A 27726-nucleotide genomic window follows, 5' to 3' on the forward strand; every position below is an offset into this window, starting at 1 on the left:
TGTTTAAAAAGGTGGACCTCCTTACAAGCACTTGAGCAGAACTCAATACACCGTTCATTTGCATCTGAGAGACTGAGTAACTGCCCGCTCCTCAGACTTTCTTGAGTGTGTAGTTTTGTCATCAGGCCTGCAGAGGCTGTGTAGTGAAGAGAACGGGCATTGGTATCCAATCTGGGTCCCAGTCTTCGCTCTGCGTGACTTAGGCATCTTAGCGTCTCGGAGCTCCAGTTTTTTGTTTTTTAAATAATAATATTCATCTCCTATGATTTTTTTTTTTTTTCCCCCGGTACACGGGCCTCTCACTGTTGTGGCCTCTCCTGTTGCGGAGCACAGGCTCCCGACGCGCAGGCTCAGTGGCCATGGCTCACAGGCCCAGCTGCTCTGCAGCATGTGGGATCTTCTCGGACCGGGGCACGAACCCGTGTCCCCTGTATCGGCAGGCGGACTCTCAACCACTGCGCCACCAGGGACGCCCTCTCCTATGATTTTTAGAAATGCTTAGCGTAATTCTTATTATGTAGTAAGTACCAAACACAGTCAATTTTTTTAGCCTACCCTGTACCCACCCCCAAATACACATCCATACTAGGTCTGTATCTCTTGTACTTTCATGTGTGCAGCTAGCCTGGATGTGTATAGGTTTTGAAAGTACTGATTCTGAGTGCCCAGAGTTTTCCTTTGTTTGCTTTGATTGGAGTCTACAGAGAGGCATGTGCATCTCTAATAGACGTTCACGTGTATTTTATATGTTTTCTCTCACTTCTTTGGCTTGATATAATTGGCAGTGAAGCCACCGAGGTGATGAAGTGAAGTTTTTGAAATCTCCCGTCCCTTTCAGTCTCTACCCTGGAAAGCTTCAAGTGCTACTCAGTGATACGGTGAGGTATAATCTGATTGGATTTGTGCAACAGAGTCCACTTAAGCAACAGCCCCAGACACAGATAACAGCATGTTGGTGTAGAATGGACCATAAAAACAGGTTCTTGACATGCATTGGTGGCAGTACACAAAAGGCAACACAAAACACAGATATATCCTGGAAAAGATAAGTGTGGGAAGAGGAACTGACTTATTGTTAAAACAATTGAGAAATGTGTGAAAATAAGAGCAGGAAACGGGGGTAGGCTCGCAAGGGCAATTGTGAAGAAGCTGGCAGGAGGCTCCGGGAAGGCCTAGAGGGATAGCCAATAGCAACAGTGATGGAGGGGGGGGGTTTGCGGGTGTTTCTAATATCCCTAAGGAGGGACTGGACAGTGGGAAGCACAGGGCATCTCCTTTGACAAATATCAGGACGGGGGTATATTTTCATAAAATTTACTTATGTGTTCTGTGTTTGGTGCTTTGGAAGAGCCAGAGTTGCTCTAGTTGCCTAGACGAGTCTCTGTAAGTTTCTTCTAAGCTTCTTAGTGCTTGCTGGCTAGATTCTTGAAGGACTAATTCTTAGTCTGTGCAATGCAGCTCTGTCCTGGGATTGCAGAGGCTCCCCTGGTTTAATGGATGTGCATGCCTAGAGTAAAGGAAAGAGATTCCATTGTCAGTTATTCTTAACTTGTTACAGGTAGTTTCATCCGCTCATCAGTGACCCACTTCTTAAATGGAAAGTAGTGTATCATCTCTGAGGCCTCGGGTCCCAGGTGGCAACCATGCCTTCAGTTTGCCAGGAGCTCCAAGAGGACAGGAGGCGTATTTACTTAGAAGCTGCCAGTGAAAGAATAGACGAGTTTAGAATTCTGACATCTCCAGACTCCTGCTGTACTGCCCATGTTAATTTATTTATGTCCAGAACAGGCCCACTCCCAATATCATTGATCCATGCATCAGAAATATAAATCAGATCTATGTCCTTTTTTCAAGGAGCTGATAATCTAGCAAGAGAGATAGGAAAATAAAATCTAGATACAAGGACTGCATGGTAAAAGTATTAAGTGCTATGAGAAGCACAGCCTAAGTGCGGTGGGTATTCACGAAGGGGATTCAAGGAAGACTTCTTGGAGGAGGTCATACAGTATCTGAGTCTTGAGAGGTTTTCCGAAAGGCAGAGAGACATGGAACCGAGAGGGACGAAGGACATCCCAGACAGGATGCTGTGTGGGTGATGGCATAGAGGCTACAGGTGAGAAACTGGAGCTTGGGAGCCGTTGGGCAGCTCTTGCAAACCACCTGGGCTGGAGTTGATGAGAGCCTCAACCAGAGAGGTGAGGGAAAGGGTCTAAGATGTTACAGAACTAACTTTTTGGTTGTGAGGGACAAGGACGAGAGAGATCAAAGTCGCTGCCAGGCTCCTGAGCAGGCACTGCCGTTCCAAAGAAGAGGAGAGGAAGGGACTTGAAAAATTCATTGAGAGGGCTTCCCTGGTGGCGCAGTGGTTGAGAGTCCACCTGCCGATGCAGGGGACACGGGTTCATGCCCCGGTCCGGGAAGATCCCACATGCTGCGGAGCGGCTAGGCCTGTGAGCCATGGCCGCTGAGCCTGCGCTCCGCAACGGGAGAGGCCACAACAGTGAGAGGCCCGCGTACCGCAAAAAAAAAACCAAAAAAAAAAAAAAGCACTGAGAAACATAAGCCTCCGGAATCATAGGTGCCCAAGGGACATCCAGATGGATGAGTCTCGCAGGTCTGGACTCAGATAAGGGTTGGAGGTAAAGGTTTGGGGGGTTATTTATATAGAATTTAAAATTGAGGGGAAAAAAAAACCTAGATGAGCTTGCCAAAAAAGAATGAAGAATGCAAAGGCACATTCTTGGGGATCATTTTAGCTTTTTAATAAGAGGGAGAGAAAAACCAGAAAAGATTGTCTCAGAAAAAGTGGCCTGAGGGAAGAAAACAGGAGCATGCAGTGTCTTTGAACTGCAAGGCAGAAGAGAATTCTAAGGGGACAGGTGAAGAGGATCAAAGAGGGATTGAGAAAAGTGAGGACTGAGAAAAGGCCATTGGATGTGGAGATTAAGAGGTCAGTACAACCTTGGAGGGGACAGGCTTAGCAGACTAGGAACAAAAGCCATTTGCAAGAGAGTAAGGAGTGACAGGGTGGTCAAGGAGTAGAGGCAGTGAGCAGAAATTATACTTTCAAAAGTTTGGTGGAGGGCTTCCCTGGTGGCGCAGTGGTTGAGAGTCCGCCTGCCGATGCAGGGGACGTGGGTTCATGCCTCGGTCCGGGAAGATCCCACATGCCGCGGAGTGGCTGGGCCCGTGAGCCATGGCCGCTGAGCCTGCGCGTCTGGAGCCTGTGCTCCGCAACGGGAGAGGCCACAACAGTGAGAGGCCTGCGTACCACAAAAAAAAAAAAAAAAAAGTTTGGTGGAAAACGTTGTTTTTTCGTTTGTTTGTTTTTGCCCTTGACTCAGGATCCTTGTGCCTTGAGGAAAAGGACATAGATTGAAGGAAACAGAAAGGAGCAAAATGACAGGAAAAAAAGACAGCTGATGAGTAGAGACTTGGAGCAGGGTGGCAGGGGAGAAAGCTTGTTGTCTGTGAAGTGGCTTTGGGTGGGGAGGAACCCTGGCATCCAGAGAGGAGCTGGGTGGTCAAGCCCAAGTCCTGGCTGAGTACAAAGTAGGGGTGTCCGCCGGGGAGGGTGAGCCTCAGCTTGAGGGGAGCTGAGCAGGTCTGACTAGAGATGGTGACCTGGAGGGAGTGCCCAGCCTTGGCAGGACACCCTTGGCTTTAGGTGATGCGATTCATAGCGGAACTTGCTGCCCCGGTTTTGTGACTTTGCTCGTGAACAGTGAGGTTATGAGGCAGTGAAGGCGGAGAACGTGTGAATATCGTGCCTGCTCAGCATGGGGCAGGGGCATCCCCAGGACTCGGGTTGTGGCTTAAGGGTTTGAGTACACGCGGGCTTCTGGGGGTGAAGTAAGCGAGGCCAGCAAGTCAGCATTCCCCCCACGAAGCAATGGCTCCTGAAGGCCGCCAGCAAGGGCTACAGACCATCGCACCGAAGGGACGTGAGACGGAAAAAGCAGACCTGGCCCCTCAGAGCATCGAAAATGAAATCAGTTTCCCTTTTGTCCCTCAAATTAAATCTCAGAAAAGCTAAGACAGTCGAATCGAGGGGAATGGTGGACTCTGAGGAAGGGAAGGGGAGAGGAGGAGAGGGGCTAAAGCAGCGTGTAGTGTACAGGAGGAGAGAGTGCGGAGGACAAGCAAGGAAGGGTAGGGCCGTGTGTGCCGGTGACCGAGGGGGAGGTGCAGGGTGGCTCGCATCCTCACCTCCCCGCCTGCGTTTCCTCCCTCCAGGAGCTTCTGCAGGCAAAGCAGGACCTTCAGCATCTACTCATCGCCAAAGAGGAGCAGGAAGACCTCTTGAGAAAGCGGGAGCGCGAACTCACCGCCCTGAAGGGAGCCCTGAAAGAAGAGGTTTCCAGTCACGACCAGGAGATGGACAGGCTGAAGGAGCAGTACGACGCCGAGCTGCGGGCCCTGCGGGAGAGCGTAGAGGAGGCCACCAAGGTGGGTCCCGGCCAGAGTGCGGAGGGGGTGTCCGTTGCTTGCCTTCCTTTTCGTGACAGGGTGAAACTCAGTTTCATCAGATGATTGATCCAGACCTTGTTCACAGACGATAAACTCAGCAGTTCTGTTGGTCACCGTTTTAAGTTTGTAAACTTAAAAATTGTTAAGGACCCTGCTTAGAAGCTCTTACATGCAGTGAGGTTTAGAAAGCCCAGGAGTGAACCCCTCCAGGGTTCCTAAAGGTCGCTGGCCTAGGGCATTGCGTGACTTTGCTAATGGGGTAGGGTTGCAGACGGGACCCAGATTTCTGGAATCCTTCACCCCTGCCCCCGGCCTGTTCCTTCCAACTTGTGAAGCCTTTTGTTAGACAATTCAGGTTCTTTTCTCAGCAAAGTTACAAGAGGGTTAATGGGCTGAATTGCCCAAACCCTTGCAAGATAATTTTTCTCTTAATTGAATTCTTGGCTCCTGCAGATAGATTCTAAATTATGTTGAGGTCTCTGGTGCGGGCCTCACGTGGGCTGTTAAAGAAAAGGGGGAAATGAAGGGGAAAATGTTGTGAAATATCATGCCATCTTTAGGGAAAGAGGGGAATTACAGGGTATAAGTTGTTTAGAGTCTTTGCAATATACAGGTTAAAGATGATGAAGAAAGAACTCTTGATATTGTTTGTTTATTCTGTGACGATTACAGTGACAGCTCAGAGCTGGTAGGCCCTCTCTCCTGTGCTGCATAGTGACTCACTGATTTTCAGTTACAGCATGGTAATTGCAAATGACAAGTGAAAGATGGGTTTGTTGTCTAACAATAAAACATTTGGGAAATACTCTGCTTGGGGTTATTATAACAGACAGTTAAAAAAAAAAGTTGATTTGCCTATCTTAGTTTTTTTAAGGTTTGGTTTAGTTTGGGGGAGAAAAGCGAAACTGATTTAATTTTCGTTGCTTTACAGGGACATGTCTCTTTTTTCCGTCTGATTTCCTTTCTGTGCAGGAGCCTGGTGTCCTTTCTCTTGGCCTTTATGTGCTGTTGCTTCATGGGGGACATGCCAACAGGCTGCTGAGTAAAATAATTTTCCTTTGGACCCATCATGTCTTTATCATCTTCAGACCTTATGTGAAAGGTTGAGTTAACATGGTTTATTCTTTGAAGGGTAGTTGAGGATGGTGTTTGGCATGTTTATAGTAATTTGATGGTAAGGAAAATTAAACTTATGCCACACACGGGATGCAGGAGATTTTATTGGAAGTTTCTAGGTCCTCTGCTGTCACATGTTACAAGTGGGGAAGGGAATCATGGTAGGCGAAAGAGGATCTTTGTTGTATGGAAATGAGATAATCTGTGAAGACTTAGGCTACTGCATTTTTGTTGTTGTTTTTAAATTTTATTTATTTTTGGCTGCGTTGCATTTTCGTTGCTGCGCACAGGCTTTTCTCTAGTTGCGACGAGGGGGGCTACTCTTCATTGTGAGGTGTGGGCTTCTCATTGTGGTGGCTTCTCGTTGCAGAGCACGGGCTCTAGGCGCGTGGGCTTCAGTAGTTGTGGCATGCAGGCTCAGTAGTTTTGGCGCACGGGCTTAGTTGCTCCATGGCATGTGGGATCTTCCCGGACCAGGGCTCGAACCCGTGTGCCCTGCATTGGCAGGTGGTTTCTTAACCACTGTGCCACCTGCGAAGCTTGGCTAATGCATTTTGAGATCTCCTGACATTTATGCATTGCTTCAAATTAGACAAAAAAGAATCACATAGACCAGCGACAAGCCATTTGTAGTCGACAGTGTGTGCCCTTTGTCGCCTTGTGGCTGTCCCTAGCACAGTGTCTGACACAGTCACATCTGTGCCGCATCTGCTGAGTGCAAGTAAGCGGAGGATCAGTTCCCCTCTTAACTGGATTTTCAGTGCCTGGTGTGTGGTTCCTGTTGAATTTTCTCCAGTGATGACATGGGAGATCTTTTAGGAAACTCTATTTCTCTGCCTTGTTTTTGTTTTTTTTGTTTGTTTGTTTGTTTTTTGCGGTACACGGGCCTCTCACTGTTGTGGCCTCTCCCGTTGCAGAGCACAGGCTCCAGACGCGCAGGCCCAGCAGCCGTGGCTCACGGGCCCAGCCGCTCCGCGGCATGTGGGATCTTTCCGGACCGGGGCACGAACCCGTGTCCCCTGCATCGGCAGGTGGACTCAACCACTGCGCCACCAGGGAAGACCCTCTGCCTTGCTTTTGCATTTCCCTGCAGTTTCTTAAAGAGGATCCTGATTGTTTTTTTTTTATACCTTGTTAGCTTTTGCTTCTGAAGGTGTTTTCCAAACAAATGTGGCAGAATCATATTTAATGGAAAAAAATTATGTCAATGTAATGGACAGATGCTGCCTTTTTTTTTTTTTTTTTTCCGGTACGTGGGCCTCTCACTGTTGTGGCCTCTCCCGTTGCGGAGCACAGGCTCCGGACGCGCAGGCTCAACAGCCATGGCTCACGGGCCCAGCCGCTCCGTGGCATGTGGAATCTTCCCAGACCGGGGCACGAACCCGTGTCCTCTGCATCGGCAGGCAGACTCTCAACCACTGCACCACCAGGGAAGCCCTAAATATAATTTTTTAATTTAGTAAAGAGTTTCTTAAATTTTACACTGGCCTTTATTTTTTTTTAATTTTAAAAATTTTTTCATAAGAGATATATTTTCCAAAGTTCTTTTTTTAAAAAATTAATTAAATAATTTTTGGCTGCACTGGGTCTTCATTGCTACATGCGGGCTTTCTCTAGTTGTGGTGAGTGGGGGCTACTCTTCGTTGTGGTGCACGGGCTTCTCATTGCGGTGGCTTCTCGTTGTGGAGCACGGGCTCTAGGCACGGGGGCTTCAGTAGTTGTGGCAAACGGGCTCAGTAGTTGTGGTGCACGGGCTCAGTAGTTTTGGCGCACGGGCTCAGTAGTTGTGGCGCACGGGCTTAGTTGCTCTGTGGCATGTGAGATCTTCCCGGACCAGAGCTCGAACCCGTGTCCCCTGCACTGGCAGGCGGATTCTTAACCACTGCGCCACTAGGGAAGTCCTGTACACTGGCCTTTAGCCTTTTCCTGCCTCAGGGGAGGGACTCACCCACCACTGTGACTAAAAGCTGACATTTCTTTAAGGAACTGCTTTATATTAAAAAGTTTATTTAAAAAGTTTATTTCCTTGGTAAGTCTTTTGAGGCAGCCCAACCTCTTAGCATCAGTTTTTCTAATTTTTGCTACTGAATCAGGGCCAAAAATCCCTACAGTGCTATTTTATCATTGTCAAATAGCAAATATTTCATTCTGGCCTGAGCTTGAGCACTAAAAGTTTTAAATTACTAGAACATTTGGTGAAAACTGTCACATTATATTAAGAATGTTTTATAGGTATTCCAAACAGATACTCTGTAAAAGTGGTTTTCATAGACCCAGACAGCCACACCTTTTAAAGAACAGATTGATTGCTCAACAGAGGAGAATTCATGAGCGCCCTGATGGTGTGGGGTGTCCTCGTGCAGCAGAATGAACGTCACTTCCCCTCAGAGCGGTGGTAGTTCAGGGCATTAAGTGAGCTGCTTCAGTTCCCTCCCCACAGAAGGAGGGGTCTTTACATTGTTAGAAAGAGGATTCTGTCTATCCCACAGTCTTTGAAAAGACTGTGTGATAGATAGAACGTTGTTCCATAACATACTTTTTTTCTATGTTATGTTCTTTTATACTCTTTCCAGTTTTGAAAAGGAAATGTCCTCTTTCTCCTTGGGTCTGTGGCAGTGGCTGGGATCCACGTGCAGAAATGGACAGTCAGTGGGGATGTGCATGACTGTCATCTGGGAGTGAAATGAAGACCGTCCATAGCTGTTAGCGTCTTCTTTTCATCCCTACTCCTCCCTGTCCCCAGTTCTTGAGCAAGAGAGAAGTGTAGATGGTGGTCAGCATTTTCAGATTTCTCAGAGAGTAGGCCCAGCTCAAATTCCAGCTCCTCTAAGAGCTTGCTTCTTGGACTTGACAGTTTCCAGGGGCCTGGTATTGCTGATTACAGAGTAGGAAAGAGTAAATGCCCCAAGTGAAGCTATAGGAGATGGCTTGTGCTGGTGGAAACCAGGAAAGATTTCATGGAGGGAGCTGTGAGAGGTGAGTGGTATTTGGACATGTGAGCATGGAGGCTGAGGACAGTTGGGGTACCGAGTACAGCATAAGCAACACCTTGTTAGGTGGGAAGGTGAGATGTGTGTTTGGGCTGGAGCCTTATGGAGCAATAGAAGAGAGGAGAAGGCAGGCTTAGGATAGGGGGAAGAAGAGGAGGACACAGATGCAGAGACCTGAAGAGAAGCAGCCAGGATCAGTAACAGAAAAGCAAGGGGAAAAGCGTTGTATTTGGCCTAATTAGTGAAACATTTGAGAAACTTGTAAAAGCAGCCCGTTTTTATATTACATACTTATACGTTGAGTCTGTGTGGTTTTATATTGTTCTGCTCTTTATAGTGTAAATTCTTTCTCACGTTACAGCCACATTTTGTATTCTCTATAACCCTTAGAGAAATTTTATTCAAATTCAGTGATGTTGAAACTTTTCTTTTCCCCTCCAAAACTGTTCTTAGATTATGCCCTTATGTGTGTGTTTCACCTGATAATTTGGAAATGTCGCTCAGTCTTGTAAAAATGAATACGTGCTCTCGTGCTCCTTTCTCATAGCATCTGTAGATTGTTCCTTCCCTCTCGGCTACCAATCTGTGAACAATTTCTTTTCAAAGCATAAGGTCGGCAGAGGGTCAGATGGTAAAACCAGTGCTAATCTCAGGATCAATGGAATTGCCTTCCTTAAGAGAAGGCTAATTCAGTGTGAAATCTCATTTCTGTCTTCTCCGGTGGAGGCACGTTAGCCGGGGAAACTGTAAAAAAATCCTTATTTCCTCAGCTCTTTAACTTCACGTAATCAAGTTACTCTGAATGACAGCTGTTGAGAGCGGGGGAAGCGGCAGGTCTGTAATCCAGTGCCCATAGGAAAATGTCCCTTTTCTGCAGATTCGAGTGTGCCTAGAGTGGCTCAGATCCCTCCGTCGGCAAAAGTAACATGGGAAACATTCAAGGTTAAAAAAGTTCTACTTTTCATTTTTTTCTCCTCTCTAGTTTTTTCCCCCCAGAGCTGGCTCTTCATAATTACATCACTCTTCTGCATTCTGTACTAATTAAAATGTGCCTGAATAAAGAGGCCTGGTGTGGCATCCTAGGGTGTTCGTTTTGAACCTTCCCTCAAAGCCCCAGACATGCCCCATCCCTGCTGTGTCTCTGATCCCAGGTGCATGGGTCCTGGTAAATCTCTTATGGGCCTTGGTGAACAGTAAATGGGACATCCCAACAGTTCACTCCTGGTGTTTGATTGGAGCTGCCAAAGTCGCTTGCTGTGGGTGTAGAAGACGGAGTAAGAGTCCCTGACATGCCCCTTCATTTTCCATCAGACATTTGAGTGTGTTTTACCACTGCCAGTCACTGAGGATACAAGGCAGGCAAACCATGGTTTCTAGCTTGGAAGATCTTTTGTAGCCTTGTGGGGAGAAATGTGCAAATAAGATGAGAATGAAGTTCTAGGTGCTGTGGTTGAGGCACATGCAGGGCAGGAGATCAGGAAGGGCTTCTGGCGTCCGAGGGCAGCGTTCAGGAGAGAACCAGCACATCTGTTCTGTAACTCGACGCCCTACGTGTCTTTTGCGTACCAAATACTCGAGAATTAGACATGAAAATGATAATTCCTTTCCAAGACCTCTCTGAGAGTTTCTGAACATTATCCCATCTTGAACCTGCTGGCTTTGTACCCAACTCCTCTTAATAAACTCAGAGTTAACATCTAGAATTGCTAGAAAGTTTTAAATAGTCTAAATGCAAGACAAAGAAAGAACGTTGACCTGAGGGATGAGTTAAAGTAGACTTCATTTATTTAAAAAATCAATTAGGTCCCAGTTATAGGGAAGGTTTCTGGAGGGTAGGACCTCATGAAGTGAAGTATTTATGGGGAAGGCCTCTTTCCCGCTAGGATGACAGCCTCCAGGGAGCTCTCCTTCGGGTCTCTCGCCTAACTTCAAGGGAGCAGATTTAGCTGTGTGTGTGGAGTGTCACAGTGCAGGAGAAAGGATCCTCACACAGAGAGTCCAGCCTTCGGCAGGTTTGTTTTTTTTTTTAACGTCTTTATTGGAGTGTAATTGCTTTACAATGGTGTGTTAGTTTCTGCTTTATAACAAAGTGAATCAGTTATACATATACCTATGGTCCCATATCTCTTCCCTCTTGCGTCTCCCTCCCTCCCACCCTCCCTATCCCACCCCTCCAGGCGGTCACAAAGCACCGAGCTGATCTCCCTGTGCTATGCGGCTGCTTCCCACTAGCTGTCTACCTTACATTTGGTAGTGTATTTATGTCCATGCCTCTCTCTCGCTTTGTTTTAATGACACTCCCTTGAGGCCTCATAAGTGTCGGTTGAGTAGGAGGGCGTTTTCCTGTAGCTCCTGAGAGAGAGGAGGTGGCAGCACGGCTTTCAGGTTGCCCAAAGGCACTCGGATGACCCAGAAAATCACAGTGAATTCACATGCAGTGAGAAGAGAAAGTGTGGAAATTTGGTGGAGAAGGAGTACAAAAGCCTTGTCCTGGCCTCAGGAGGAATGGCAGAACAGCCTGGTCTGCGAGTCACACTGTCTGTGCCGCATCTGACATAGGCTTTAAGCCCGCCTGTGGGAGGGGGGACAGCTCTTGCCCGTTTCCCACCTGTATGAGGAATGCCCAGAGGACGAGGCATAAATAACGCAGAAGATTGGGCGACCACTAGTCAGCATCAACGCCTCACCGTTGGGAATGGATGGTTGATACAGTATTTGGACTCTCTGTCAATAAGTAGTTCATTCATAGTCATTCATTAATTGGGCAAGTATCCATTCCAGCATTTCATGTGGGCCAGGCACTGTGCTGGGTTGTGGGGATAAAATGGGCAAGAAGGGTGAGACGGACAGAGTTCAGCCAGTCATGTGTGTAAATGTGTAATTCAGTTGTGATAAGCGCTTTGAAATGGAGGGAGGGATGGGAAGCTTCCTCAAGCAAAATGAGGATGGAGATCTGAAGGATGAATGGGAATTAACTAGGGTTAAAAAAACTCACAGAATGTTCCAGGCAGAGGAAACAGCATGTGCACAGGGCTTGGTGGAAGGAGGGGTGCAGTCTGTTCAAGGTGTTGAATGAAGGCCAGTGAGGCTGGGCTGTGAAGGACAACGGGAAGTCTGGAGTGAGAGGAAGTGGAGAGCAGAGTAGGGACCAGCTCATGCAGCCTGTGTGCGTCTTAAGGATTTTGTTCTGTGTGTGTGTGTGTGTGTGTGTGTGTGTGTGTGTGTGTGTGTGTAACACAAACAGAGCAGATTCCTTCTGTGGCAAAGAGTCTGCTCTGATCTTTACAAGTAAGGACGTTGCCCTGGGATGACGTATTCATGCTGCCACTTTAGATGGAGGCATGCGCTCTCTGGGGTCTCTTCAGCAATCTATTTCCATTTTTAATGAGGCCTCTCTCTCTGCTGAAGGGCAGAGGGGAAGGGAGTTGGGGTCATGGAGGGTCCCATTTTCTTGAAAAAATTAAAAACTTTTTTATTGAAGTATAGTTGATTTACAATGTTGTGCTGATTTCTGCTGCACAGCAAAGTGACTCAGTTATACACATACATATATTCTTTTTTTATATTCTTTTCCATTATGGTTTATCCCAGGAGATTGGATATAGTTCCCTGTGCTATACAGTAGGACCTTATTGTTTATCCATTCTAAACGTAATAGTTTGCATCTACTAACCCCAAACTCCCAGTCCATCCCTTCCCTTCCCCCCTCCCCCTTGGCAGCCACAAGTCTGTTCTCTATGTCTGTGAGTCTGTTTCTGTTTCATACATAGGTTCATTTCTGCCATATTTTAGGTTCCACATATAGGTGATATCATATGGTATGTTGTCTTTCTCTGTCTGACTTACTTTACTTAGTATGATAATCTCTAGTTGCATCCATGTTGCTGCAAATGGCATTATTTTGTTCTTTTTTTATGGCTGAGGGGGGTCCCATTTTGTTTGTGACATTTTGCTCTTTGCTGATCATTGGTTCCCTGAATTAGTAAACTGTGTCTGTGAGTGAGTCGGTGAGGGGAGGGTGGATAGGGATCATGGATGAAGGGGAAAGCATGGTCTGTTGGTGGTGAGGTTTGTAGGAGGAAAGTTTTGTTTTCTAACAAGGCTGTTACAGTGTCTTAGTGCTAGAAATACCTTTAGACACTTATAGAAGTAGAGAGAATAACCTAGTAAGGTGCTTGCCTGTCTCCCCAAATAGAACAAATGTTCTGAGATCTCCGAACCATCCATGGACACCACCCACTGAGTGGTGTATAACTGAGTCCAAAAGTGTGAGCGAGGCAGGAGTGGTGGTCACTCACTGAGGGCCAGGAACCAGGTGCATTTCCAGGTGTGGATATGCCCACAGAACTGGGCAGTGTAAGCAGACGGGCTATTTTAAATAGCCAAGGATGATTGCAGTCACTCTAATATTGCAAATAGTTGAATCTTTAACGTGTGAAAGGAAAACTGCATGAATTTTGTTATCAGAAATCCTACTCAGTCTGTGTTGTATTTTTTCTGATCTGCTGTATTCTTTCTGACCCTCTGAATCCTGCCTGATGAATATTTTTCTAAAGACTTGCCAAGATCACTAAGTAGATTTCTACTTGGTGGGAAAACTTGGCAGTATTATTTGATCACTAAGTAGATTTCTACTTGGTGGGAAAACTTGGCAGTATTATTTGATCACTCTAAGCAGAAAATGGAGGATGTCATAAGCTCTAAGTCCGTTAGATAAGAAGTAGTGTGGAAACAGAAATATTTATAAGGTCAAAGTAAGTCAGGGCTTATAGGGCTTTTATGGTAGCCAGCCTCTGAGATGACCTGCTCCCCTGCCCAGTGATCTATGCTTCCTGGGAATCTTTCTCCTTTGTAGGCCCTTCCCAGGTTGGATAGGGCTGCTCTGTGTGACCAGTAGAGAATGGTGGAGTGTGACTTCCAAGGCTAGATAAAAGACATCATTTTAGCTTCTTCCTTGCTTCCTCTTCAATTGCTTGCTCTGGGGAAAGCCAACTGCCATGTTATGAGGGCCCTCAAGTAGCCTGTGGAAAGTCCCATGTGATGAAGGACTGAGGCCTCCTGTCAGTAGCCATTTGAATGCACCATCTCAGAAGTGGATCCTCCAGCCTCACTCAGGCCTTCAGATGACTGCAGCCTTGGCCAACATCTTGGGCCAATCTCATCAGAGACCCTGAGCCAGAACTACCAAAGTCACTTCTAGATTCCTTACCTTCAGAAACTCTGTGAGATAATAAATATTTACTATTACTTTTGGCTGCTGAGTTTTGGGGTAGTTTGTTATGCAGTAATAGCTGACTAATACAGCATTTTGACAAAGCCATCTCTCTTATGCCGCATTTCCTTATAGCCCCTGACTCCAGCAGAGCCATAGCATCCTGCCATACCCTTGGTCTAGTCCTTGTTTTGCTGGACTATACCTGTTAGGTGATATGTCATTCTCCCCATTTTGAAGGAGGGACCATCTTATCCTTTGTATCACCAGCACCTTGCAGAGTGCTCAGTAAGTGTTCTCTTTCTGCATGAATCAGAATGTGCAAAGGTTAAAAAGAACACAAACACAGTTTGAGAGGGAAGGGTTCTAAATTTGGCTTTGCTTTTATTGACTTCATAGAAGACTCCTAGTCCTTCCTGGTTTTTGTTTCCTTTGTTTTAAATGGATACTATTTTTATTATCAAAAACAAAGCAGAAATGAGGGCATATGCATATATGCTTGTGCATGTATAGACTATCTGAGGAGGGATGCAGAGCGATAGTGATTGCCTCTGGGGACAAGTAGGGGGAAGGGGTGAGAGGAAAACTTTTTAAAAACAGCGTATAAAACCTTTTATACTACCTCAATCTACCCCATGTACAGTGAAATAAGGGTACTGATCTGTGCCTTCCCTAGGCAGGCTCAGAGGAAACCATGAGTTCAGTGGTGCATGTTTACTTTTTGTCCTTGGGGGCCCCTATCTCAGCTTTGGCCTTCACCTTCCATCTGCTACCCAGGTCTGCGTGTCTGTGTCCATGGCATCACTTCCATCCTCAGATCTTTTTTCCCACGGCCGCCATCCTGGTTCAGCCCTCGTTATCTTCAGCTTGGATGGTTTCAGCAGCCGTCTCCCTGCTTCTTCTCCTGGTTTGGCCCCTTCAGACCATACCCGCCCTGTTGTGGGTTGGCTACCCTCTAGTCCGCCCCCCACTCCCAGCAAGTCCTGATGGCTTCCCTCCAGTTACAGTTACAGCCCTGCATGAGCTGCCTCCCACCTGCCTTTTCAGCTCTGGTCCTCACTGTTCATGATGACCCCAGTGTCAGCCACACAGCGCAGTTCCCCATTCCTTGGTAGAGATGTGTGCCCTGTCCCCACACGCTTGCCACCTCTGGGCCTTTGCTTTGTAGTCCCCTTCCATCGCGAGTCCAGTGTGGTACCGTAGACAGGGTAGAGGCTTGCGTCAGAAGATGTGGGCCTTGTCTCCACTGCGTACTGGCAGGGAGATCCTTTTGTGGGGTACTGTATTTCATTTTATGGAGTAATGCTGCACATAATTTTTTTTACAGTTGAATTTCTGGGGAGTTCCCTGGCTGTCCGGCGGTTAGGACTTTGCACTTCCACTGTAGGGGGCACGGGTTTGATCCCTGGTCAGGGAACTAGGATCCTGCATGCCGTGCAGTGCGGCAAAAAAAAAAAAAAAAAAAAAAAAAAATTGAATTTCTGTGCACCACTTGGCAAAATACCAGTTCTTCCTCTTCCTCCCAATTCCTGCAGCCCCCTTGTATGTTCTTTGGGAGACAATCTGCACTGGTGGTTGTCAGCCAGGAGTGATTCTGCCCACTGTCTTTGGGGAACCGGTGGTTGTCAGCCAGGAGTGATTCTGCCCACTGTCTCTGGGGGAACTGGCGGTGTCTGCAGACATTTTTGGTTGTTGTAACTGGGGGGATGCTACTGGCACGTAGTGGGTGGAGGCCAAGGGTGCTGCCACGTGTCCTACAATGCGCGGGACAGTTTCCCAGCCCCCGCCATGTATTTCTGTTGAGAAACTGGAATCTATGTATACAAGTGTGTGTATATGTTTATGTGTGTGTATTCTTTTCTTTTTATACAATGACTGCTGCATGACCTTAAGCATAGTTGGCAAGCAGAATATTGTTGGCAAACCTCATCTGTGATCCCCCATATCCTCTTCTCTCAGTTGGGAAAATAATACTAACAGCGCCTGTCTCCCAGGATTGTACATATTCTGGTCTCAGGCTGTGTCTTCTGACTTGCTGTCCTGTGTCCTCCTCCTAGACTTCTCCCTGTGTCCCCTGGGCAGTCCCTCTGCTTTCTTTCCTCTGTCTCTCTGCTCAGATTAGCTGTCTAATCTCTAAAGTCCTTCAGTACCCCCTGTGCCTTGGTCTCTGCGGTTAAAATCCTGCCTGTCCTTCAGGGCTGAGCTCACATGTCCTCTTCTTCGTGTGGTCCAGCAGCTGCTGTCCTTTCTCTTTGAGATCCCCAGAGCCTTTGCCCCTCCTGTAGCGTTTTTTGTGGTTTGCTTTGCCTATAGTTGTTGATTCACTCAGCTCATGCACATGGTACGAAGCCTGGGGCTTCAGAGATGGACAGGATGGTCTCTGCTGCTGTCCCGAGACAAAGTTGATGCCGCCAGTTTGGCACGTGAAACGATGGCATCCAGGTTTGGAGAGGCTTTTATACAGCATGTAAAGCAGAAATACACAAAGGAATGATTTTGTTCCAATTAGGCCAGGAAAAGTTCCTCAGAGGGAATGAGGCTTGAACTGAGTCTTGGGAGCAGTGAGAGTAGTGAGGTGATTTCGGGCATTCAGCTGGAGGGAATGTCATAAGCTGGAGCATGGGACCTTGGGATTGTTCTCTCCTGAGACTTTAGGGGTAGCCATTTTCCTTATTCATTTTTGTACCATCCATAGTTTTACCCTAGGCAGTTAATAGATTTGTTTGTGTGTTCATGTACCTATTCATTCAAATATTTTTGAGTGCTTTCCATATTTTAGGTACTGAATGGATACAATGGGTTTAGCATGTTAGTGGCAGATGCATTGCAGTGGAAACCGTTAGAGTAGTAGGTGGCCTCTGCAGATGTGGTTTAGTGAGTTTGGAGCTACAGATTAAGTCATGTGTTCGTGGTGAGCACATGTTAGGACTCTGGAAATGTGTGTAAGAACAGTCAGCGGCAGATGTAATGGAAAGCTCCTCCTGCCCCAGTGATCACTAGGGAATAGAACTTGTGTGAGCCAGCGTTATTAGGTTGGTTTCATGAAAGACAAAATAAAGGGCAAGGTGTTTGTTCTACAGGGTGATTGCAGCAGTTTTCACAGTAAAGGATAAAGCAGTGTTGTTTTGTCAGCAGTAAGTAGGAGTTGGGTGGGAGAGGGGACAAGGGAGAGGACTGTTCTTTTCCTAGGACATTCCAAAGTCATGGATGAATCTTGCCCTTGGGGACTTACAGACAAAGGGGAGAAGATGGCCAAGTGTGCATATTTCTCCTTTTAACACTTACCCTCTTTTTCTTTGTTAAATTTCTGCACATGTGTCTCAAGTGTGTGGTCCAGAGAGAAGAAATACTGGCTGTGTCTGGTTTTAGGGAAACTCTAAGTCCACTTACAGTTAGAAAAATGGGGTGGGCTGCATGTGCTTCAGAGACTTGCTGGAACAAGGCTGGGGATAAATAAATATAAATAAATATATAAATATATAAATAAATATAAATAAATGACAGAGCCCAGAAGAGGTGTCAGTAGAGAGGACATGAAAGTATCTGGGCAGATATGGCATAGGAGGATGTGAAAGCCTTGTCTTTTCCATCCCTGAATTGTCCAAGAACCTAAAGATGTCTGTTCTGCACCAGGGAAAATGTTGGCTAGATGACAACGTAGGGAAGACTTAGAAGCCTGCAAATTTAGTTGGAAAACCCTGAGTTCTTCATGGCTTTGGAGCAAGAGCTCTGCAAGAGCAATAAGCTCTGGAAAGTGGGCAGTGGGGTTGTTCTGGAGAGTCCACATGGAGAGGCTTTTGAGCCAGTTGGGTTTATACATATGACCCTGAACTTGAGTCCAGCGTGTGCCAAGCCCCAAGGAGGGGTATGGTGTTTGAATCCCTTGTGCTTTCTGATCTACAGGGTCCTCTCTGCCTGGTGAGGCATTTTTCTATCATGGCTCTAAGCCTGTGACCTTGTCTGAGAAGATTCCCACCGCTTCTTCCATACTTGGTTTCTGAGACCTCAGGAAGCCAAGCACCTACCCTGCCTGCTGGGCTTCCTTCTCCCATTCCTGTTGTGGACAGTCCCTTGGAGTGCCAACTCACTGCCATTTCCCATACCTGTCTTAGAGACCCTCAAGGCAGAAGCAGACGCCTGTGCTGTGTACCGTGAACTTCCTGCTGCTGAACTGGGGAGAAAACGTGGCTGGGAGGCGGTGAACTCTGCAGCTGACTCAGGCCCAGTGGAGAACCAGGGTTAATAATTTACTGTACCTCTCTGCAGCCACCGATGTTGACCTTGACAAAACTCTGGTAGAAATTAGTCAGAGCCTGGCGTGGCATTTAACTAACAGGATAATATGACAGGGAAATAACTTCTTGTTGAGAGGTTAGTCCTGTCTCTGAGTTTACAGTTGGCATTCGCGTGCATCCGGTCCTGTTTGCATCCGGAGTGGAGAACTGTTTGCTCACCGTATTCACAGTGTTCATGAGACAGACATGTCACCCAAGGTCAGGGGGCCTGGCCTTATGTGGAGCTGCTCAATGTGGCAGGAGGACAAAAGCCACATTGAGGGAGAAGGCCTGTAGGAGAGGCAGTAGAACAAATCTGGGCTTAGTGGGTGTGGCAGGTGAAGAGGGCTCCCTACCTCACCCCCAGGCCTTCTATCTTAAATTCATAGCCCCTTTTCTTGAGCAGTTCGGAATCTTTTACCTCTGGTGCTGGGAGAAGGTTAGACTGATTAAACTTCCTAGTGTAAAGTCAACAGCACTGCTGCTTCTAGAAGGTTCTTCAGTTTGGGGAAGTGGGGGCCTCTCCCTGTAGAATCTGTTCTCTCCCTTCCCTGAAATGAAACCAGCCTCAGGGAAATGGAGATAGCTAGATTAAAAGCCCTAGTTAACTATTGGATAAGCCTAGGCTGCTAAGAAATACGTGGTAACCCAAAGGTGGACTCTCCTTACGGGCGAGTTACCTAAATGCTGTGTTAGGTGTGCAGTGGGCTTGGGCTGTTGCTCTCGGAAGTGGGAACGCAGTCATTTCCCTGTCAAGAGCCGCAGAGTGCTGTGGACGTCTAGCTGCCGTCCTCCTCCCTCGGCCCTGTAGGAAAGTGCAGTGATTTCGTTAGAGATGGTTCCAGCAAAGGGTTTCTAGGTTTCTACTTTTCTAGTACATCGGCATTTTTATCCAGCCATCAAATACATGCTCTCTAAGTAGATGTGTACTTTTGGGGAAAACAGCTGGCCCAAGATGGGAGTGTGTGGGGAATGAGACCCAAAAGCAGAGCAAGCCAGCAAAAGGAGAGGTGGAAGAGGAAGGGCAAGAGCTAGAAGAGAGGGCTGGGGCTGGAGACCAGTGCCCAGCTGCAGAGGAAATCGGCATGAGAAGCAGGCAAGGAGGACAGTCGTAGTTGGAAGTGTGGCGGGCGTGGTGAGGTGCAGTGAAGGCGGGACAGAGAAAAGATGCACAGGTGGGGGGCGGTAGGATAGGAAGTGGGGAAGCTGGAAGCATCCAGAGATGAAAGACAGAGGAGTCTGGAGTTTGAGCCACAGATGCAGAGGGTAAGGGGAGGAAGGATGGTTCCGAGAGGCACAAGAGCGGGCCAGCAGAGGATGGAGGAGAAGCTGTGAGCTATGTGTTATGCCAGGTGGGAGTTCTGCTCCAGGGGTGTTGGCTCTCAGTTTTCCCAGATAAAGAGAAGCCAGTGTTGGTTTTATGGCGATATTAGAAATGCATGGTTACTAAATAAATGACTTTTTAAATAAAATATGAAGTGTGAGAAGCTAGAAGAGGATAGACAAACTTTTGTCACCTGAGATATGGCATCTTTATGCCTCCTGTTTCTAGGGACTCTCTGTCAATAGCATTGAGCATAGGTATGAAAATATGCATTGGATTTAATGTTTAAAAGAGCTGCAAATGTCATTTGTTAGTCTGTGGAAAGTAGGACCATAGTCCCATAAATTGTAGCTGTCTCTTCTGGTCTTTGGGCAGGAGTTTGAAGAGACTCTTGGAAAGATATCAAAAGAAGAATTTAAATGACTTAGGTCCCATCCATGAGAATGAAACCAGTACTCATTTAAAAACATTGTCTACTCTAGCTGAGAATTTATACAACCTTTTAAAGAGGAGACAGACACAGTCTAGGTTCCCAGTGACCCATCTGTGAGCTTGTGGCATGGCTTCTTGGGTCTAGGACCTTGTTGCTCCTACCAGCTGGCTTGGGGCCATCTTCCTCTTGAAACCAACTTTCTTTGATACGTCATTGGAGATTTCCTACTGTTCCCTCCAAATCACTCCTTGATGAACAGTACTTTAAAAGCCTTCTGTTTATATCGAGACATTGTCATATTGATCAATAGTATGTTATTAGTTCTAAAATAGTTTTTTGGTAGAGTCCTTGGGGTTTTCTACATAGACAGCCGTGTCATCTGCAAATAGGGATACTTTTATTTTTTTCCTTTTGGATCTATATGCATTTTACTTCTTTTTCCTGCCTGACTATGCTGGGTAGAACTGCCAGCACTATGTTGAATAGGAGTGGTGAGGGTGGGCATCTTTACCTTGCTCCCAATTTTAGGAGGCAAGCATTCACTCTTCTACCATTAATTATAATGTTAGTTATATAGTTGTAGATGATCTTTATCAAGTTGAGGATGTTTCCCTGTAGTCATAGTTTTCTGGGATTTTTGTTGTTGTTGTTTGTTTGATTTTGAATCATGAACAGGTGTTGAATTTTAGTAAATGCCTTTTTTCTGCCTCTGTTGATATGATCATGTGATTTTTCTTCTGATTTTCAAATATTGAACCAGCCTTGTATCCCTGAAATTAACTCCACTTGGTCCTAGAGTATAATTCTTTTTATATGTTGTTGAATTCGATTTGTTAATACTTCGTTAAGCATTTTTGTGTCTGTATTCAAGAGAGAGATTTGTTCTTTCTTTCTTTTTTGGTACTGTCTTTTCTGGTTTTGGTATCAGGGTGATATTCACTTCATCAAATGAACTGAGAGGTATTTCTTACTCTTCTGTTTTCTGGAAGAGATTGTGTAGAATTCATGTTTATTCTTCTGTAAACATTTGGTAGAATTCTCCAGTGAGACTATCAAGGCCTGGAAATTTCATTTTTGAGTTTTAAAATTTTGAATTCAGTTTCCTTAATAGTTATGAGACTATTCAAATTATCTATTTCATATTAGGTATGTTGTGGTAGTTTGCACTTTTTGAAGAATTGGTCCATTTCATCTAAGCATCAAATTTATGTGTGTAGAGTTGTTTGTAGTATTCCTTCATCATCTTATAGATGCTTGCAGGGGCTGTAGTGATAATCCTCTATTTCATTCTTGATATTGGTAATTTGTATTTTATCTTTTTTTCTTTGTCAGTTTTGCCAGAGGTTTGTCAATCTTATTGATCTTTTAAAAGAATCAGCTTTTTGTTTCATTGATTTTTTTCCCTATTGTTCTTATGTTTTCAATTTCATTGATTTGTTTTTACCTTTATTATTTTCTTCCTTTTGCTTGCTTTGAGTTTATAATACTCTTCCTTTTCCAGGTTTGATTGTTTTCTTTGTTTCTTTGGTTTTTTGGGGAACACTCCAGATTTATTTAGCGTGTCCTCATTTCCTGCATTGTACACGGGTTGGTTTTTTCCAGGTTCTTAAGGTGGCAGCTTATATTATTGAATTCAGACTTCTCCTCTTTTCTAATGTGACTGTTTACTGCTATGAAATTCTTTTGCAGCACTGATTTAGCTGTGTCCCAAGAATTTTGATACGTTGTATTTTAATTCTCATTCAGGTCAATGTATTCTTTTTTGTTTTCCTTGAGGCTTTTTTTGTTTTGTTTTTTTTTTGACCCATAGATTATATAGCAGTATGTTTAATTTCTAAGTGTTTGGATATTTCCTGTTATCTTTCTTTTATTGATTTCTAATTGGATTCCACTGTGGTCAGAGAACACACTCTATAATTTCAGTTCTTTTAAATATGTTGAGGTTTGTTTTATGGCTCAGAATATAGTTTGTCTTGGTAAATATTCCCTGAGTTCTTGAAAAGAATGTATATTTTATTAGAAGAGGATTTTAAAATGGTAAATACAGATCAATCTCATGGATAAAAATAAATGATTTTTTCTTGGGCAGTAGAAAGATTGTTCCTAGTTGGACAAGATATTTAACCATCCCCAACCTTAGCTATATCATCTACAAAATGAGAATGCATCCTTTTTAGTGGTTTACAAATCCAATTATATTTGCATGTTAAAAGTAAGTGGTTGAGGATAAGGGAAGTATCACATTATTTGCACTGAGGGTTTTGTCCCATTCAAATAGTAATTTTGTGGATTTCTTTTCCTGTTTTATGGTTGTTTTAGTAAAAAGAAGTGATAGAAAAGGCTTGCTTTAAAATAATTTGGACAACGCATAAGAGCATAAGGTAGGAGAAGATATAAATATATGTTTTGGAGCATAGTTTTGACAGCACATGTTTTTCCTCTCTCACGGTGTATTTGGAGCATCCTTTTAGGTGGATGTGTATAGGACATCCCCATATTCTTTAATGGCAGCAGCACAGCCCCCTGGACAATGGTTTAATAGAGGTTTAGCCACCTGCTCTCTCTTCTGGTGCCCCAGCCTCACTGAGCTCTCCTAAGAGTCTAGCATTCTCCTTCTAGAGAAATCAAAGGGCCTGCCAAGGTAACTTGGCAAACCAGGCCAGAGTCAGGAGAGCCCGGAATTCAAATTCATGAGCAGCTGAGTCAGGGGACTGGAATCAGAAGTGAGGGTGAGTCAGGACCAGGGCCCAGGCTACTTAGACAGGCCGAAGTGGTGACCTTGTTGAATCAGCTGCTTTCCTGATTCTCTGGGGTTGGGTTCGGCTCAACTGTGCTGAAGTCTGAAACTTTGTCTCCTACAGGACTTGGCCACCAGACATGGCCAAGGAAGTTGGCCTGGGTCAAGTTTCTCCACCTCTCCTGTACTAAGTTACCTGTCAGAAATATGTAAAGCAAACTGTAGAGTCCCATGACTCTGTTTCTCTCTGTGGAAATGGGAATGATACATTGCAAAGGGTCAGGGAGAAGGTAGTGAAGGGAGAGAAGAGGAAGGGGAATAACGAATAGTGATGAAGAGGGAGGCACAGTCTTGAAAAGCAAGACAGGCGTTGGGCTCTTCTGGAAGAAGTAAACTGTTCTTGTCACCACATCTAGTGGATCCTACCTCTCTAGTAAATCTGCCCACTCCTCTGTCCCACTGCTGCCATCTAAGTCCTTAAACTGGAGTCCCTGCTCACAGCCATGGTTTGATTGAATGGGTGAGAACAGGTTGTTAAGAGTGACCTTCAGATATTTACGCCAACTGATGGGATGAATATTGGAGGCATTGAGAGATCCAGAGGAGGTCCAGGTCTTGGCAGAGTGGTGAGTGGATGAGGACAATTTTATTTACATAAAATCTGACTGTCTTGGGCTTCCCTGGTGGCGCAGTGGTTGAGAGTCCACCTGCCGATGCAGGGGACACGGGTTCGTGCCCCGGTCCGGGAGGATCCCTGCATGCCGCAGAGCGGCTGGGCCCGTGAGCCATGGCCGCTGAGCCTGCGCGTCCGGAGCCTGTGCTCCACAGTGGGAGAGGCCACAACAGTGAGAGGCCCACGTACCGCAAATGAAAAAAAAAAAAAAATCTGACTGTGTTGCATTTGAGGGGTGTTTGTTATATCCAAGGAGAGGTCTCTGGCGCAAGAGAGAGGCTGGGCTGGAGCTACCAATTTTGGTTGACCCCAGTGGGCATTTGCAATAGTTAAATGATCCTAAGGAGGAGGCTATTTGAATTCTGCCCTAATTTTTTTTTAATTCTTAAAAAAATTATTTTTATTTTAAAAAAATTTTTAATTTTTTATTATTTAAATATTATTTATTATTTAAATATTTTTATTATTTAAATTTTTTATTATTATTTTATTTATTTTTTTTACAGTAGATCCTTGTTGGTTATCTATTTTAAGTATAGTACTGTGTACATGTCAGTCCCAAACTCCTAATCTGTCCCTTTCCCCTGCTAACCATAAGTTTATTCTCTAAGTTCATTCTGTGGATCTGTTTCTGTTTTGTAAATAAGTTCATTTATGTCATTTTTTTTTAAGATTCCACATATAAGTGATATCATATAATATTTGTCTTTCTGTGTCTGACTTACTTCACTTAATCTGATAATCTCCAGGTCCATCCATGTTGCTACAAATGGCATTATTTCATTCTTTTTTTATGGCTGAGTAATATTCCATTGTATATATGTACCACATCTTCTTTATCCATTCAGCTGTCGATGGACATTTAGGTTGCTTCCATGTCTTGACTATTGTAAATAGTGCTGCAATGAACATTGGGGTACATGTATCCTTTTTTATGTTCCCATTGAAAGGATGTGTTCTAGAACTTCTGACTGACATTACAGCAGTTGTAGGCCTGGCCCTGCCAGCCATGCTTGAGGTACTGTGGAGATAGCTCACTTCTTTGGTGTTATTTTTCCCAATCCAGTTCAACTTGCATTCCTGATCAACGCAGGCTTTTAGTGGAAGGAAGCTTTTTAGTGGGCACACAGGCTTAAAAGTCTTTCTATCAGCACATTCACACTAAATTCTAATTGCACAGCAGGTAGAAAAGACTAAGATCAGATACTCTACTGTATGTGTGTATTTTGGGGAAAAGGAGCTGACTTTGCAAATTCATATTTATTGTAAAGATCAAGACCACTTCTCCTTGGGGAATGAGTTTTTCCAAGATGGTAAATGGGTTCCAAAACGTCAACTTTTTTCCTTTCTCTTCCTGAGTTTATAACCTTCTTTGCTTGTTTTACCTCGAGCCAACATTACTTATTTTCAGGTATGCAGAGCCAAGAAAAAGTTATTAAAGAGGAGAGTTGGTTTATTTTTGTTTATCTGGGCAAAAGTGATAATGGGAACATGTGGACTACTGGGTTAGAATATATATTTTTTCCCACAGTATTTTTAGGAAATCTGAGCGTTTGGTGTTCTCTGATATTGGTAATAATGTGTCACTGGCTGTTACCAGATAAATCTATATACTTGGATTTTCTTTTCATTCACGTTGTTTTGTTTATTTATTTATTTATTTATTTATTTATTTTGCGGTACGCTGTCCTCTCAGTGCTGTGGCCTCTCCCGTTGCGGAGCACAGGCTCCGGACGCGCAGGCTCAGCAGCCATGGCTCACGGGCCCAGCCGCTCCGCGGCATGTGGGATCCTCCCGGACCGGGGCACGAACCCATGTCCCCTGCATCGGCAGGCGGACTTTCAACCACTGCGCCAACCAGGGAAGCCTACGTTGTTTTCTTTTTTCAAAAAGGACTGAGGTTGAGGCCGATATCTATATGGGACTGGATGATTAGAGCTGTCTTCAGTTGCTAGCTTTGTAGATAGTGCCGTTATTGAGAATCTTGCCTTTCCTGCCTCTTTACTTCTCATATAACGTGCAGATCTAGAATTAGAGGTCATGTCTTCTGCCCAGATGAAATAGAGTTGGGTACAAGTTCAGACACTACCAGGTATGCTAGGTGGGAGAAAAAAAAGCTTTAAGATAGCCTTTCTCAAAAAATGTCTCCAGTACTCTGTAATCTTTGGATGTAGCTTCAGAGCATATGAAATGAATAAGTTTGCTCTGGGCAGATGTTTTCATTTATTTAGGGTAGGATCTCTGCATCTTATAGTACTCTATGTTTAATTGTCTGAAGAATTGACAAACTCATTTTTAAGATGGTTGCACCACTTTACATTCCCACCAGCAATGTACATCCTCCTCATCACTTGTTGCTATTTATCTTCTTGAGTATAGCCATCCTAGTGGTGTGAAATGGTTTTTCCTGTGGTTTTGATTTGCATTTCCCTGATGGCTAATGATATTAAGCATCTTTTCATGTGCTTATTGGCCCTTTGTATATTTTCTTTGGAGAACTATCTATTCAGCTCCTTCGCTCATTTTTTAAATTGCGTTGTCTTTTGATTGTGTTGTAACAGTTTTTCATATAGTCTAGATACCAGTCTCTTATCACATATATATTTTGCAAAATGTTTCTCCCATTCTGTGGCTTGCCCTTTTGCTTTCTTGATGCTGTCCTTGGAAGCACGTGCTGTCCAGGAGTTTATGTATTTTTTTCGTTATGTGTGTCATATCTAAGAAACCATTGCCCAAACCAGCATTATGATGACTTATTTTTCTAAGAATTCAATAGTTTTAGTTTCATAGTTTTTATAGTTTTATCTGTTAAATTTAACTCTGTGATCCATTGTGAGTTAATTCTTGACTATGGTGTGAGGTAGAGGTCCAATGTCATTCTTTTGCATTTAGATAGCAGTTGTCCCAGGACCATTTCTTTTTTTTTTAATTAATTTTATTGATGTATTGTTGATTTACAATGTTGTGTTAATTTCTGCTGTACCGCAAAGGGAATCAGTATACACACATTGTTTTTCATATTCTTTTCCATTATGGTTTATCACAGAATATTGAATATAGTTCCCTGTGCTATACAGTAGGACCTTGTTGTTTATCCATTCTATATATAATAGTTTGCATCTGCTAATGCCAAACTCCAATCACCAGCACCATTTCTTGAAGAGACGTTTCTTGCCCCATTGAATGGTCTTAGCACTGTTCTGTCTCTGTTCAGGTGTGCTTTCCAAGCCCCTTACCATCCAAGTTCCCCAGACTTCAAGTTTGGTAGTGAGGCCTGGACATTAGGGAATTAGAATGCTTACCCTCAAGAGACGATTCAAAGCAGAAGGGACTGAGATACTGCTACCTGCGAAGTTCAAGTTAGGGTTACTGCTATCCCAAGTGGGTGAGAGATTGAGAGGAAAATGAGATTGGTTGCAGAAAATAAAGATGGTGTCATCTTCCCTGAATGTGTGGAGGTAGCATAAACACATTTTGACCCTGCTCTGCATGCAACCTTACTGAGGTCACTTGACCACCTGAAGAGATTTAGAGACTGGGCTTTCACACACGGGCAACAACAGATACTTGAATAGTGAGAAAAAGGAAATGAGTTTAAGCAATAGAAATCAGGGGTTCCTCATAATGGCTCTGTTACTGAAAAGCTATGTGACCTCAGGCACCCTCTTTCAACCACACCCTCAGCTGTCTCCTCCATCAAAGCAGGGCTGGATTAACAACCTCTCGGATCCTCTCTTACGTTAAAGTTCTGCGTTCTGTGATGCTTGTGTATTGAAGATGTTGTCAGCATGGTCAGACTTTGCTATTTAATAACCATGTTATAAAAATATACCTGGGGCTTCCCTGGTGGCGCAGTGGTTGAGAGTCCGCCTGCCGATGCAGGGGACACGGGTTTGTGCCCTGGTCCGGGAAGATCCCACATGCCGCGGAGTGGTTAGGCCCGTGAGCCATGGCCACTGAGCCTGCGTGTCTGGAGCCTGTGCTCCGCAATGGGAGAGGCCACAACAGTGAGAGGCCCGCGTACCAAAAAAAAAAAAAAAATATATATATATATATATATATATATATATATATATATATATATACACCTGGAAGTGCCAGAAAGTAAGGAAACACTCAAAAGAAATACACACATGCACACACATTGCAATTGAGAGAGCTTCCAGTGGCCAAAGCTGGAACAATTTGAGCAATAAAATAAAGGAGTATTGGATTAACCCGAAATATAAAATAAACAACTGTGGGTCCATACTGATACAAACAAATGATTGAATAAATAAACAAAAGGGAAGTATAGACAAGTCTCTCTTACAGAAGAATTCCAAATAATTGATAAAGGTAGTTTGCTTTCAAGGAGGTAGAATTTAACTCCCCAGTTTTTAAGTGTGGGCTGCACGCAGTGACTTCCTTCCACAGAGTACAGTTTGGAAAGAGGGGAAGAAATGAGTAACTGTTTTTGGGTCCATGGAGAAACCTGACAAACCCTACTTCAGCCAG

At 44.7% G+C, this 27726-nt stretch overlaps 1 protein-coding gene across 4 annotated transcripts in view; it reads left to right on the forward strand.

Moving 5' to 3' along the window:
* CGNL1 (cingulin like 1) overlaps positions 1-27726 on the forward strand; it is a 101947-nt gene that overhangs the window by 16096 nt on the left and 58125 nt on the right. For all 4 annotated transcript variants that reach the window (XM_060150709.1, XM_060150720.1, XM_060150727.1 and 1 more), the window contains exon 7: positions 4237-4449. In XM_060150709.1, the coding sequence (XP_060006692.1) occupies positions 4237-4449 (213 nt within the window). The remainder of the gene's footprint in view (positions 1-4236; positions 4450-27726) is intronic.

This window comes from Lagenorhynchus albirostris, chromosome 1 (assembly GCF_949774975.1).
Source record: "Lagenorhynchus albirostris chromosome 1, mLagAlb1.1, whole genome shotgun sequence".
Lineage (NCBI taxonomy): Eukaryota > Metazoa > Chordata > Mammalia > Artiodactyla > Delphinidae > Lagenorhynchus > Lagenorhynchus albirostris.